Source organism: Hypanus sabinus, chromosome 1 (genome assembly GCF_030144855.1).
Source record: "Hypanus sabinus isolate sHypSab1 chromosome 1, sHypSab1.hap1, whole genome shotgun sequence".
Classification (NCBI taxonomy): domain Eukaryota; kingdom Metazoa; phylum Chordata; class Chondrichthyes; order Myliobatiformes; family Dasyatidae; genus Hypanus; species Hypanus sabinus.
The window spans coordinates 204,766,240-204,780,112 of record NC_082706.1 but is presented as its reverse complement, the minus strand read 5'-3'; the positions used below and the strand labels follow the sequence as shown (position 1 = coordinate 204,780,112).

At 41.0% G+C, this 13,873-nt stretch overlaps 1 protein-coding gene across 7 annotated transcripts in view; it reads left to right on the top strand.

Moving 5' to 3' along the window:
- sugct (succinyl-CoA:glutarate-CoA transferase) overlaps positions 1–13,873 on the top strand; it is a 515,386-nt gene that overhangs the window by 89,232 nt on the left and 412,281 nt on the right. For all 7 annotated transcript variants that reach the window (XR_009514784.1, XM_059984542.1, XM_059984527.1 and 4 more), the window contains one exon: positions 12,289–12,409. Coding sequence is in view for 6 of the 7 variants with exons in the window: in XM_059984542.1 (XP_059840525.1) it covers positions 12,289–12,409 (121 nt within the window). In the remaining variant the exon portion in view is untranslated. The remainder of the gene's footprint in view (positions 1–12,288; positions 12,410–13,873) is intronic.

Below are 13,873 nucleotides of genomic sequence, written 5' to 3'. Positions count from 1 at the left end.
ATTTTTTTCAATAAGCCTTACATGTTACATGTCATTTCTGTTAAGTGATGGACATGAGTAGTGCGCAGGTGCACGTACGTTCTCAAAATAAAAAAAATGCGCTCCAGATCAAATAACGCGCTCCGCATACTGGCGCGCTGTCACTGTTCTGTCTTTGTGCTGGTCGTTGTTGAGTTTTGGCACAGGGGACAATTGAATAAGAAGGAGCAGGACAAGTAGACCTGCATCTCCTACCGTTTTTGAAATAAAGACAGTCAGGAGGAGAGTGATGATGATAATATCTTGAAGGATAACAGAATTTTCAGTGCTTTAAAATAATAACTGTTACTATTAAAAAAAGCTGTATTTTATTCATTTAATTTTCAGTGTTTTAAAAGTCATTTCAATAAATAGCTAAATACCATGGGACTTCAAAGACAGATATTTTGTTGTAATGCATTTGTTCATTTTCAATTGAAATTAAAGCACATGTTTTCTACATATCCCATGATATTTTATTTCTCTTATGAGGTGTATTACCAAAACACTCCGTCCATCTGCTCCTGGTCCGGCCCCCCTGTCAAATTTTAGAACCCTTTGTGGCCCAAAAGTCAAAAAGTTTGCCCACCCCTGATCTAGCCTATCCAATCACTTTAGAATTTTATATGTTTCAATAAGATCCCCCCTCAATCTTCTAAATTCTAGTGAGTATAAGCCTAGTCGATCCAGTCTTTCTTCATATGAAAGTCCTGCCATCCCAGGAATCAATCTGGTGAACCTTCTCTGTACTCCCTCTATGTCAAGAATGTCTTTCCTCAGATTAGGGGACCAAAACTGCACACAATACTCCAGGTGCGGTCTCACCAAGGCCTTGTACAACTGCAGTTGAACCTCCCTGCTCCTGTTCTCAAATCCTTTTGCTAAGAATGTCAACATACCATTTGCCTTTTTCACTGCCTGCTGTACCTGCATGCCCACCTTCAATGACTGGTGTACAATGACACCCAGGTCTCGTTGCACCTCCCCTTTTCCTAATCGGCCACCATCCAGATAATAATCTGTTTTCCTGTTCTTGCAACCAAAGTGGATAACCTCACATTTGTCCACATTAAATTGCATCTGCCATGAATTTGCCCACTCACCTAACCTATCCAAGTCACCCTGCATCCTCTTAGCATCCTCCTCACAGCTAACACCACCGCCCAGCTTCGTGTCATCCGCAAACTTGGAGAAGCTGCATTTAATTCCCTCGTCTAAATCATTAATATATATTGTAAACAACTCGGGTCCCAGCACTGAGCCTTGCAGTACCCCACTAGTCACTGCCTGCCATTCTGAAAAGGTCCCATTTACTCCCACTCTTGCTTCCTGGAGGATAGGAGGATAGCTCATGTAGTTCCGTTGTTTAAAAAAGGCTCAAAAAGTAAGCTGGGAAATTATAGGCCGGTAAGTTTGACATCGGTAGTAGGTAAATTATTGGAAGGAATACTAAGAGATAGGATCTACAAGTATTTGGATGGACAGGGACTTATTAGAAACAGTCAGCATGGCTTTGTGCATGGTAGGTTATGTTTAACCAATCTATTAGAGTCTTTTAAGGAAGATACCAGGAAAGTGGATGAAGGGAAAGCAGTGGATGTTGTATACATGGACTTCAGTAAGGCCTTTGACAAGGTCCCACATGGGAGGTTAATTAGGAAGATTCAGTCGCTAGGTATGCATGGAGAGGTAGTAAATTGGATTAGTCATTGGCTCAATGGAAGAAGCCAGAGAGTGGTAGTGGAGGATTGCTACTCTGAGTGGAGGCCTGTGACTAGTGGTGTGTCACAGGGATCAGTGCTGGGTCCATTGTTATTTGTCATCTATATCAATGATCTGGATGATAATGTGACAAATTGGATCAGCAAATTTGCTGATGATACAAAGATTGGAGGTGTAGTGGACAGTGAGGAAGGTTTTCAAAGCTTGCAGAGGGATTTGGACCAGTTAGAGGAATGGGCAGAAAAATGGAAGATGGAGTTTAATGCAGACAAGTGTGAGGTATTGCTCTTCGGAAGGTCAAACAAAGGTAGAACGTACAAGGTAAATGGTAGGACACTGAGGAGTGCAGTAGAACAGAGGGATCTGGGAGTACAGATACATAATTCCCTAAAAGCGGCTTCACAAGTAGATAGGATTGTAAAGAGAGCTTTTGGTACATTGGCCTTTATAAGTCAAAGTATTGAGTATAAGAGTTGGAATGTAATGGTGAGGTTGTAGAAGACATTGGTGAGACCAAATTTGGAGTATTGTGTGCAGTTTTGATCACCTAATTACAGGAAGGATATTAATAAGGTTGAAAGAGTGCAGAGAAGGTTTACAAGGATGTTGCTGGGACTTGAGAAACTGAGTTACAGAGAAAGGTTGAATAGGTTAGGACTTTATTCCCTGGAGCGTAGGAGAATGAGGGGTGATTTGATAGAGGTATATAAAATTATGATGGGTATAGATAGAGTGAATGCAAGCAGGCTTTTTCCACTGAGGCCAGGGGAGAAAAAAAAACAGAGGTCATGGGTTAAGGGTGAAGGGGGAAAAGTTTAAAGGGAACATTAGGGGGGGCTTCTTCACACAGAGAGTGGTGGGAATGTGGAATGAGCTGCCAGATAAAGTGGTAAATGCGATCTCACTTATAACATTTAAGAAAAACTTGGGCAGGTATTTGGATGAGAGGGGTATGGAGGGATATGTCCCAGGTGCAGGTCAGTGGGACTAGGCAGAAAAATGGTTTGGCACAGCCAAGAAAGGCCAAAAGGCCTGTTTCTGTGCTGTAATGTTCTACGGTTCTATAGTTCTACAAAGGAGACGGGTTGCACCTTAACAAGCGGGGGAACCAGCGTTCTGGCAGGCAGGTTTGCCACTGCTACACAGGTGTGTTTAAACTATTAAGTGGGGGGGGGGGAGCAGACAAACTGGAAATATAAAGATGGAGTTAAAGGGAAAGAGAGAATAAGGAAAGAAAGTCAACAGAAAGCTCAGGAAGGGATTGGAGAGTATGGCTAAGTGCAATAGAGATCGATGTGAGAAGCGAGGGGAGTAATGGATTAAAAGTATTATATATGAATGCACAAAGTATAAGAAATAAAGTGGATGAGCTTGAGGCTCAGTTGGAAATTGGCAAGTATGATGTTGTATGAATAGCAGACACATGGCTGCAAGAGGACCAGGGCTGGGAAATGAATATTCAAGGGTATACGTCCTATCGAAAGGACAGACAGGTGGGCAGAGGGGGTGGATTGGATCTGCTGGTGAGGAATGAAATTCAGTCCCTTGCGAAGGGTGACGTAGAATCAGGAGATGTAGAACCAGTATGGATAGAACTGAGAAATTGTAAGGGCAAAAAGACCCTAATGGGAGTTATCTACAGGCCCCCAAATAGTAGCCTGGATATAGGGTGCAAGTTGAATCAAGAGCTAAAATTAGCATGTCGCAAAGGTAATGCTACGGTTGTAATGGGGGATTTCAACATGCAGGTAGACTGGGAAAATCAGGTTGGTACTGGACCCCAAGAAAGGGAGTTTGTGGAGTGCCTCCGAGATGGATTCTTAGAGCAGCTTGTACTGGAGCCTACCAGGGAGAAGGCAATTCTGGATCTAGTGTTGTGTAATGAACCAGATTTGATAAGGGAACTCGAGGTAAAGGAGCCATTAGGTGGTAGTGACCATAATATGATAAATTTTAATCTACAATCTGAGAAGGAGAAGGGAAAATCGGAAGTGTCAGTATTGCAGTTGAATAAAGGGGACTATGGAGCCATGAGGGAGGAACTAGCCAAAGTTGACTGGAAGGATACTCTAGCAGGGATGCCAGTGAAACAACAATGGCAGGTATTTCTGGGAATAATACAGAAGGTGCAGGATCAGTTTATTCCAAAGAGGAAGAAAGATTCTAAGGGGAGTAGGTGGTGACCGTGGCTGACAAGGGAAGTCAAAGACAGTTTAACAATAAAAGAGAAGAAGTATAACATAGCAAAGATGAGCGGGAAGCCAGAGGATTGGGAAACTTTTAAAGAGCAACAGAAGGTAACTAAAAAGGCAATACAGGTTGAAAAGATGAGGTACGAAGTTAAGCTAGCCAAGAATATAAAGGAGGATAGTAAAAGCTTCTTTAGGTATGTGAAGAGGAAAAAATTAGTTAAGACCAAAGTTGGGCTTGAATGCAGAAAGGGGTGAATTTATTATGGGGAACAAGGAAATGGCATATGAGTTGAACAGGTAATTTGGATCTGTCTTCACTAGGGAAGACACAAGCAATCTCCCAGATGTAATAGTGGCCAGAGGACCTAGGGTAATGGAGGAACTGAAGGAAATTCACATTAAGCAAAACATGCTGTTGGGTAAACTGATGGGCCTGAAGGCTGATAAATCCCCAGGGCCTGATGGTCTGCATATCAGGGTACTTAAGGAGGAGGCTCTAGAAATCGTGGATGCATTGATCATCATTTTCCAATGCTTTATAGAGTCAGGATCAGTTCCTGAGGATTGGAGGGTAGCTAATGTTATCCAACTTTTTAAGAAAGAAGGGAGAGAGAAAACAGGGAATTATAGACCAGTTAGCCTGACATCAGTGGTGGGGAAGATGCTGGAATCAATTATAAAAAATGAAATAGCGGCACATTTGGATAGCAGTAACAGGATTGGTCTGGGTCAGCATGGATTTACAAAGGGGAAATCATGCTTGACCAATCTTCTGGAATTTTTTGAGGATGTAACTATGAAAATAGACAAGGGAGAGCCAGTGGCTGTAGTGTACCTGGACTTTCAGAAAGCCTTTGATACGGTCCCACATAGGAGTTTAGTAGGCAAAATTAGAGCACATGATATTGGGGGTAGGGTACTGATATGGATAGAAAATTGGTTGGCAGACAGGAAACAAAGAGTAGGGATTAACGGGTCCTTTTCAGAATGGCCGGCACTGAGTAGTGGGGTACCACAAGGCTCAGTGCTGGGACCACAGCTATTTACAATATGCATTAATGATTTAGATGAAGGGATTAAAAGTAACATTAGCAAATTTGCAGATGACACAAAGTTGGGTGGCAATATGAAATATGAGGAGGATGTTAGGAGAATGCAGGGTGATTTGGATAGGTTGGGTGAGTGGGCAGATGCATGGCAGATGCAGTTTAATGTGGATAAATGTGAGGTTATCCACTTTGGTGGCAAGAACAAGGGGAGTTGAGTATAGGAGCAAAGAGATCCTTCTGTAGTTGTACAGGGTCCTGGTGAGACCACTCCTGGAGTATTGTGTTCAGTTTTGGTCTCCAAGTTTGAGGAAGGACATTCTTGCTATTGAGGGAGTGCAGCGTAGCTTCACGAGGTTGATTCCCGGGATGGCGGGACTGTCATATGTTGAAAGATTGGAGCAACTGGGCTTGTATACATTGGAATTTAGAAGGATGAGAGGGGATCTGATTGAAACATATAAGATTATTAAGGGATTGGACATGCTAGAGGCAGGAAACATGTTCCTGATGTTGGGGGAGTCCAGAACCAGAGGCCACAGTTTAAGAATAAGGGGTAGGCCATTTAGAACAGAGTTGAGGAAAAACTTTTTCAGCCAGTTATGGATCTATGGAATGCTCTGCCTCAGAAGGCAGTGGAGGCCAATTCTCTGGATGCTTTCAAGAAAGAGTTAGATAGAGCTCTTAAAGATAGCAGACTCAAGGGATATGGGTAGAAGGCAGGAACGGGGTACTGATTGTGGATGATCAGCCATGATCACATTGAATGGCGGTGCTGGCTCGAAGGGCTGAATGGCCTACTCCTGCACCTATTGTCTATTGTCACCTTATGCCTTTGCAGTCATTTCCTGGCATTTGAAAACACTGAAGAACAAATCTGTGCTCTAGATACCGCATGATGTAGGCCCTTTGAGGGGAATTTCTGGTGAGGGGAATTTCTGCAGTTTTGTTCTTCCTCTGGACTCCATAAGAAACTGATTTTGTAATGCTGTCATCAGTCAATGATTAATAATGAAATCTATTATAGAGTATCTTTGAGCTACTGAGAAGACTTGGCAAAGTGGTCATTTCCCCCATGTTGGCCCATTGGCCTCAGTAGCTGACAGAGTAATTACTGTACTACCATGCTGTGACACTAGATGGCACTGCAACTCTTGCACCCTTCTATAATTGTTCTGACTTTCACAGTAAGTATAATGTGGTCTCTAACTAACCACTATTCCAATAAACCCAAATAAATATACACGCATTAATGTCTATCTCTCCCAAGCTACTTTTTAGTACAAACTGCTGTGCTAATAGCATTAAATTTCAATCTGTGTGTTCTGTTTAACAGCGTTCAAAGTTCAAACTACTGTAGATTTATTATCAATACATGTATATCAAGATTCAAAAAAAAGATTCAAGATTCAAAAACTTTATTGTCATTCTAATCGTACATCAGCTCTGCAGGGCAGAATGAGACAGCGTTTCCCAGGAGCAGTGCAATCATAACATAACAAACGCAACACTAAATAATAAACATAACAATAAATAGTAAAACACAACAGCCACATGTTGGTTAAAAACAAGTTATAAGTGTCTAGTGCAAGTTAAAAGTGTCCAAAGCAGAGTCAGGTAGAGCAGCTATTTAGCAATCTGACTGCCTGTGGGAGGATATATATATGTCATAAATATGTATATATGTCACAATATACAGTAGATTTTGGTTAATTGGGGTAGCTGTTAATTTGGGACAGCTCTTAAAGTACAAAAAATAAATCAGGAAAATAACCGGGATTCCCTTTGTCTATTTGGGACACCATGCTAAGTGACTGGGTTGAGGAGACTTGCCAAACAGTTTCTAACTAACGCCAGTTGTGTGCACTTTCATGGCCATTCGACTCTAATTGTGCTTAGAGCAATCATTTTTTAAATAGCATTGGTTATGTGTGTTTGTGTTCAAAAAGCAGTGATTGCATACATTCTCTGATGTTAACTGGAACTATTGAAAACTATTGACTAATGACAGTTGGGGAAAAATAAGCAGCAAAAAAACTCAGAACCGTTTTGCTCACAGTAGTTTCAAACATTTAGGCTTGCAGATGCCAGAAATGGCTGGGAGTGAAAATGGAACAATTCCACTACTTAAACAACTTAGGACTTATAGAAGTACTGTGTCAGCAGTCATCATGAATGTTATAATGAAAATTAAGATTTGGAAGATGTTGTGTCTGAAGGCAGTCCAGTATCTGCACTAAGTGTCTGTGTTGATTTTGTTCATTTACAGTCAACCAAGAGAACAAGGCAGATGAATTCCTCTGTCAATAACTACTGTGAACTTATATTTGGTTTTCTGGTATTGGAGAGGTATTGGTAGTGTTCTGATTTGTTTTGTATATCATTTAAATACATAAATAGTTATTCAGTTTAACAGTTTGTCTTTTTTGTAACTGGAGCAGCCTTTTAATTGGGCCAAAATGTACTGGTCCTGATATATCCCACTGAATCAGAATCCCTGACATTTATTGTCTTGCAGGCATTTACAGTAAAACAGAGGAATGCAATAGAATCAATGAAAAACTCCACAGAAAGACTGACAAGCAACCAATGTGCAAAAGACAAGAAACAGCAAAATTACAATAATAAATAAATAAATAATACCAAGAACATGAGTTACAGAGTCTTTAAAAGATAGTCTGTAGTTTGTGGAATCAGTTCAGAGTTGAAGTGAGTGAAATTATCCATGCAAGATCAGGAGCTTGGTGGTTAGCGCGTAAATTGTTGCTGAACTGATGGCAGTAGTGAAAAGGCAGTGTAGTCTGGATAATGGGGCTCTTTGATGACGGGTACTGCTTGCTCCCTGTGGATGTGCTCAGCCATGGGGAGCTCTTTGCCTGTGGACTGGTATTAACCTACTCAATCACAAAATTGTGAAACGTTTTGGTCGGTGAACAATTTTCCCATGTCGGTGAACAATTTTCCCAGGTCTGGTAATTACAGTTCAATATAATCTAGTAGCTCTGTGCTGATCTTGTTCCACAGTAGTGTTTGCTGTCTACTGTCCATTGCTTTATCATTGGTTTCACTCCCCTGAAACCTCACCTCTGCATTCCTGCTCATGTATGTTTATTGCTGTGGTGAGGACCACCTTCCTCAGTTTTTCTGATCTAAGTTATGTCTGATGATTGTAGCTTTCCTCTGTCTTTGATGTTGGTATTAAAATCTTGTCACGTTGTCTGGTTTGGGGTGTGGAGAAGGCTGATTGACTCCTTTTATGTCCTGTTGTGGTAGGGAGCTTTGCACTTGACTTTACTACTCCATCTCCTTGGTCTAGTTAGATCTATGTGCATCAGCAATCTTAAGACCATAATGCGTTATGACATAAGAACAGAATTTGGCAATTTGCCCTATTGCGTCTGCTCTGCCATTTGCTCATGGCTGATTTATCTCTCAATCCCATTATTCTGTCTTCTCCCCATAACCTTTGACACCCATAGTAATCAAGAACCTATCAACATCTGCTTTAAATATACCCAGCGAATTGTCCTCCACAGCCCATTTGTGACAAAAAATTCCATAGATTCATCATCCTTTGGCTAAAGAAATTTCTCGTCATCCTTGCGTTCTGAAGTTTGTGGGCATGCTCAGTAAATCCAATAACCATAATACTGCACCAACATGGCAGACAACCAGTGTGCAAAAGAAAACTAATTGTGCAAATACAAAAAGAAAGAAAAAATGAATAATAATACATAAATAAGCAATAATTGTTGAGACTTTGATAATAAAATGTACTATGAACTTTGAACATGAGATGAAGAGTCCTTAAAAGTGAGTCCATAGGTTGCTGGAACAGTTCAATGATGAGTTGAGTACAAGAGCCTGATGGTTGAGCCAATGTTCCCTCAACAATTACTCCAACCAACTTTTGCAAGTAGTGATTTCCACCAGCATATCTCTTTAGTTTGAATCAGGCATTTGCAATTTGTTGTTCTTCAACCTTCTGTTTATGCTTACGCCAATGATTTAGAAGTGAAGCTTATATCAAGTTCAAAGTAAGTTTATTATCAAAGTAGATATTTATCACCATATATAATCCTGAGATTCATTTACTTGTGAGCATTCACGGTAAATATAAAGAAACAGAAAATAATAATTCTAATACATAAGCAATTAATTTTGACAACATGAGTTGGAGACCTTGAAAGTGAGTGAGTCCATAGCTTATCAGAAGATCACAAAATTGCTAGTTTGTTAAGGCGGTTCAGAAGTACGTTACTTAAAAGGAAATTACAGGCTGCGGATTGCAGTGAGAGTAATTCAGAATTAGATTAATATCACTGGCAGATGTCATGAAATTTGTTTACTTTCTGGCAGCAGTACATTGCAATACATATAAAAACTGTGAATTGCAGTTGAGTGTATGCCTTCAGGCTTCAGTACCTCCTTCCTGATGGTGGCAATGAGAAGAGGACATGTCCTGGGTGATGGGGGTCCTTAATGATGGATGCTGCCTTTCTGAGGCACCACTCATATAACCATTTAACAATCACAGCACGGAAACAGGCCATCTCGGCCCTCCTAGTCCGTGCCGAACCCTCAATCTCACCTCGTCCCACCTACCCGCACTCAGCCCATAACCCTCCACTCCTTTCCTGTCCATATACCTATCCAATTTTACCTTAAATGACACAACTGAACTGGCCTCTACTACTTCTACAGGAAGCTCATTCCACACAGCTATCACTCTCTGAGTAAAGAAATACCCCCTCGTGTTTCCCTTAGACTTCTGCCCCCTAACTCTCAAATCATGTCCTCTCATTTGAATCTCCCCTCCTCTCAATGGAAACAGCCTATACACGTCAACTCTATCTATCCCTCTCAAAATTTTAAATACCTCGATCAAATCCCCCCTCAACCTTCTACGCTCCAATGAATAGAGACTTAACTTGTTCAACCTTTCTCTGTAACTTAAGTGCTGAAACCCAGGTAACATCCTAGTAAATTGTCTCTGCACTGTCTCTAATTTATTGAAATCTTTCCTATAGTTCGGTGACCAGAACTGTACACAATATTCCAAATTTGGCCTTACCAATGTCTTGTACAATTTTAACATTACATCCCAATTTCTGTACTCAATGCTTTGATTTATAAAGGCCAGCATTCCAAAAGCCTTCTTCATCACCCTATCTACATGAGACTCCACCTTCAGGGAACTATGCACTGTTATTCCTAGATCTTTCTGTTCCACTGCATTCCTCAATGCCCTACCATTTACCCTGTATGTTCTATTTGGATTATTCCTGCCAAAATGTAGAACCTCACACTTCTCAGCATTAAACTCCATCTGCCAACGTTCAGCCCATTCTTCTAACCGGCATAAATCTCCCTGCAAGCTTTGAAAACCCACCTCATTATCCACAACACCTCCTACCTTAGTATCATCGACATACTTACTAATCCAATTTACCACCCCATCATCCAGATCATTTATGTATATTACAAACAACATTGGGCCCAAAACAGATCCCTGAGGCACCCCGCTAGTCACCGGCCTCCATCCCGATAAACAATTATCCACCACTACTCTCTGGCATCTCCCATCTAGCCACTGTTGAATCCATTTTATTACTCCAGCATTAATACCTAAGGACTGAACCTTCTTAACTAACCTTCCATGTGGAACTTTGTCAAAGGCCGTGCTGAAGTCCATATAGACTACATCCACTGCCTTACCCTCGTCAACATTCCTCATAACTTCTTCAAAAAATTCAATAAGGTTTGTCAAACATGACCTTCCATGCACAAATCCATGCTGGCTACTCCTAATCAGATCCTGTCTATCCAGATAATTATAAATACTATCTCTAAGAATACTTTCCATTAATTTACCCACCACTGATGTCAAACTATAATTGCTAGGCTTACTTCTAGAACCCTTTTTAAACAATGGAACCACATGAGCAATACGCCAATCCTCCGGCACAATCCCCGTTTCTAATGACATCTGAAAGATCTCCGTCAGAGCTCCTGCTGTCTCTACACAAACTTCTCTCAAGGTCCTGGGGAATATCCCGTCAGGATCTGGAGATTTATCCACTTTTAAATTTCTTAAAAGCGCCAGTACTTCCACCTCTTTAATTGTCATAGGTTCCATAACTTCCTTAATTGTTTCCCACACCTTACACAATTTAATATCCTTCTCCTTAGTGAATACTGAAGAGAAGAAATCATTCAAAATCTCTCCCATCTCCCTCGGCTCCACACATAGCTGACCACCCTGATTCTCTAAGGGACCAATTTTATCCCTCACTATGCTCTTACTTTTAATATAACTGTAGAAACTGTATTAACTCCTTGAAGATGTCCTGAATACTTAAGGTGCTAGTGCCCATTGTGGAGCTGACTAATTTTACAATTCTCTGCAGCTTATTTTGATCTTCTGCAGTAGCCGCTTCCACCCCTGCCCCATGCCAGACAGTGATGCAGCCAGTTAGAAAGCCCTCCAAGGTACATCTGTAGAAATATTTGAGTGTTTTTGGTGAGATATCACATCTCCTCAAACTCCTAATGAAATAGCCACTTTATTGCCTTCTTTACAGCTGCATCAACATGTTGGGTCCAGGTTACGTTCTAACAGATACCCAGGAACTTGAAATTGCTCACTCTCTCCACTTCTGATCCTTCTGTGAGGACTGGTGTATGTTCCTTCGTCTTACCCTTTCTGAAATCTACAATCAGTTCTTTAGTCTACCTGCATTGAGTGCAAGGTTGTTCTGTGGCACCACCTCAACCAGTTGGTATATCTCTCTCCTGTACATCTTCTCATCTGCCAACAATGGTTGTATTGTCAGCAAGTTTATAGATGGTTTTTGAGCTGTGTGTGCCTAGCTACACAGTCATAGGTGTAGAGAGAGCAGAGCAGTGGGCTGAGCACACATCCCTGAAGTGTGCCAGTGTTGATTGTCAGCAAGGTGGAGATGTTATTTCTAATCCACACGGATTATGGTCTTCTAGTTAGAAAGTTGAGGATCACAATTGCAGAAGGAAGTACAGAGGCTCAGGTTCTGTAGCTTTTTGATCAGAACTATTGGAATAATAATGTTAAATGCTGAGCAGTAGTCAATAAACAGCATCCTGACATAGAGTAGGTATATTTAGAAGCTTTGTAAACTGCCTGCAAAATGTCACCATGTTACACCAGTGCCATCGTGGATGGAGGATATGCACCATTTAATGTTTATTCAAAATGTAATGTTCGCTATTTTTATAGATCTGTAATAAGTCTGTAATAATTACAAAACATGTCTTTGATTTGTGCCCTGCAGTTGGCATCTGTTTGCGATGTATTGATTGAAAATTATGTTTCTGGGAAACTGGCAGAAATGGGCCTTGGATACAAAGACATAGAAGCGATTGCCCCACACATTGTATACTGTTCAATTACAGGTAAGAAATTATTTGAACTTTCTTTTCAGATAACGTATTTATAGCTTATCCATTCATAATGCCGACTAGATAAGAGTTTAAATTCTGCAGTTGTCCTTTCTGAAGAGGAATCTTAGGATTATATACTGCATACATACTTTGATAATAAATATATTTTGAATCTTGAGCAGTTAGGAGACTTAGATCATAAGACATAGTAGCAGAATTAGGCCATTCAGCCCATCAAGTTTGCCCTGCAATTCCATCATGGCCGATTTATTATCCTTCTCAATCCCATTCTTCTGCCTTCTGCCTGTAACCTTAAACGTCCTGACTAAATAAGAACCTATCAACCTCCTCTTTAACGATACCCAGTGACTTGGTCTCCACAGCCCTCTGCAGCAATGAATTCCACAGATTCACTATCCTCTGGATAAATTCCTCCTCGTCTCTGTTCTAAATGGTAGTCCATCTATTCTGAGGCTGTGCCTTCTATAGGAAATACCCTCTCTATGTCCACTCGATAGGTTATAATGAGATCCCCCCTCTCAATTCACGTAAACTCCAGTGACTACAGGCTCAGAGCTATCAAACTTGTTTTTATATGGCACTTCTTTCTACATTGGGATGTGTTGAAGTGCTTTTCAATACCAGATTTAGCTTTATCTATCACATGTACATTGAGATATCCAGTGAAATGTGTCATTTGCGTTGACAATCAGCAATTTGCATCCTCTTGCCTTCTCCCTGTAACCTTTGACACCCGACCAATCAAGAACCTATCCTTTCGATCACTTCTTTAAATATACCCAATGACTTGGCCTCCACAGCCATCAATGTTAATGAATTCCACCGATTTCCCACCCCTCTGGCTAAAGAAATTCCTCCTCAACTCTGTTCTAAAGAGATGTCCTTGTATTTTGAGGCTGTGCCTTCTCGTCCTAGATTCCCCATCCACTCTATCTATTCCTTAGTACTGAATGTAAGATTTTATTATATCTTGCTTTAGGATTCCCTTATTATGAGAATATTAATTAATTCTGTCTCATTTAAGAAAAAAAGTCTAAAATAGACTGTCCCTCCACCTTCTAACTCTACTCCTGATCTTTCTTTCTCCAGTCCTGCTGAAGGGTTTCTACCCAAAATGTTGACTGTACTCTTTTCCATAGATGCTGCCTGGCCTGCTGAGTTCCTCCAGCATTTTGTATGTGTTGCTTGGATTTCCAGCATCTGCAAATTTTCTCTTGTTTGTGCTAAAATAGACTGTTCTTGGAAACACACTCAAAATGCTGGAGGAGCTACACCTCCTTCCTCACTACCATTCAGTGCCCCAAACGGTCCTTCTAGGTGAGGCAACACTAAATCTGTGAGTCTGTTGGGGTCGTATACTGTGTCTGGGGCTCCTGATGTGGCCTCCTGTTTATTGGTGAGACCTGGCGTAGATTGTGAGACCATTTCGCCAAGCACTTATGCTCTGTCCGCCAG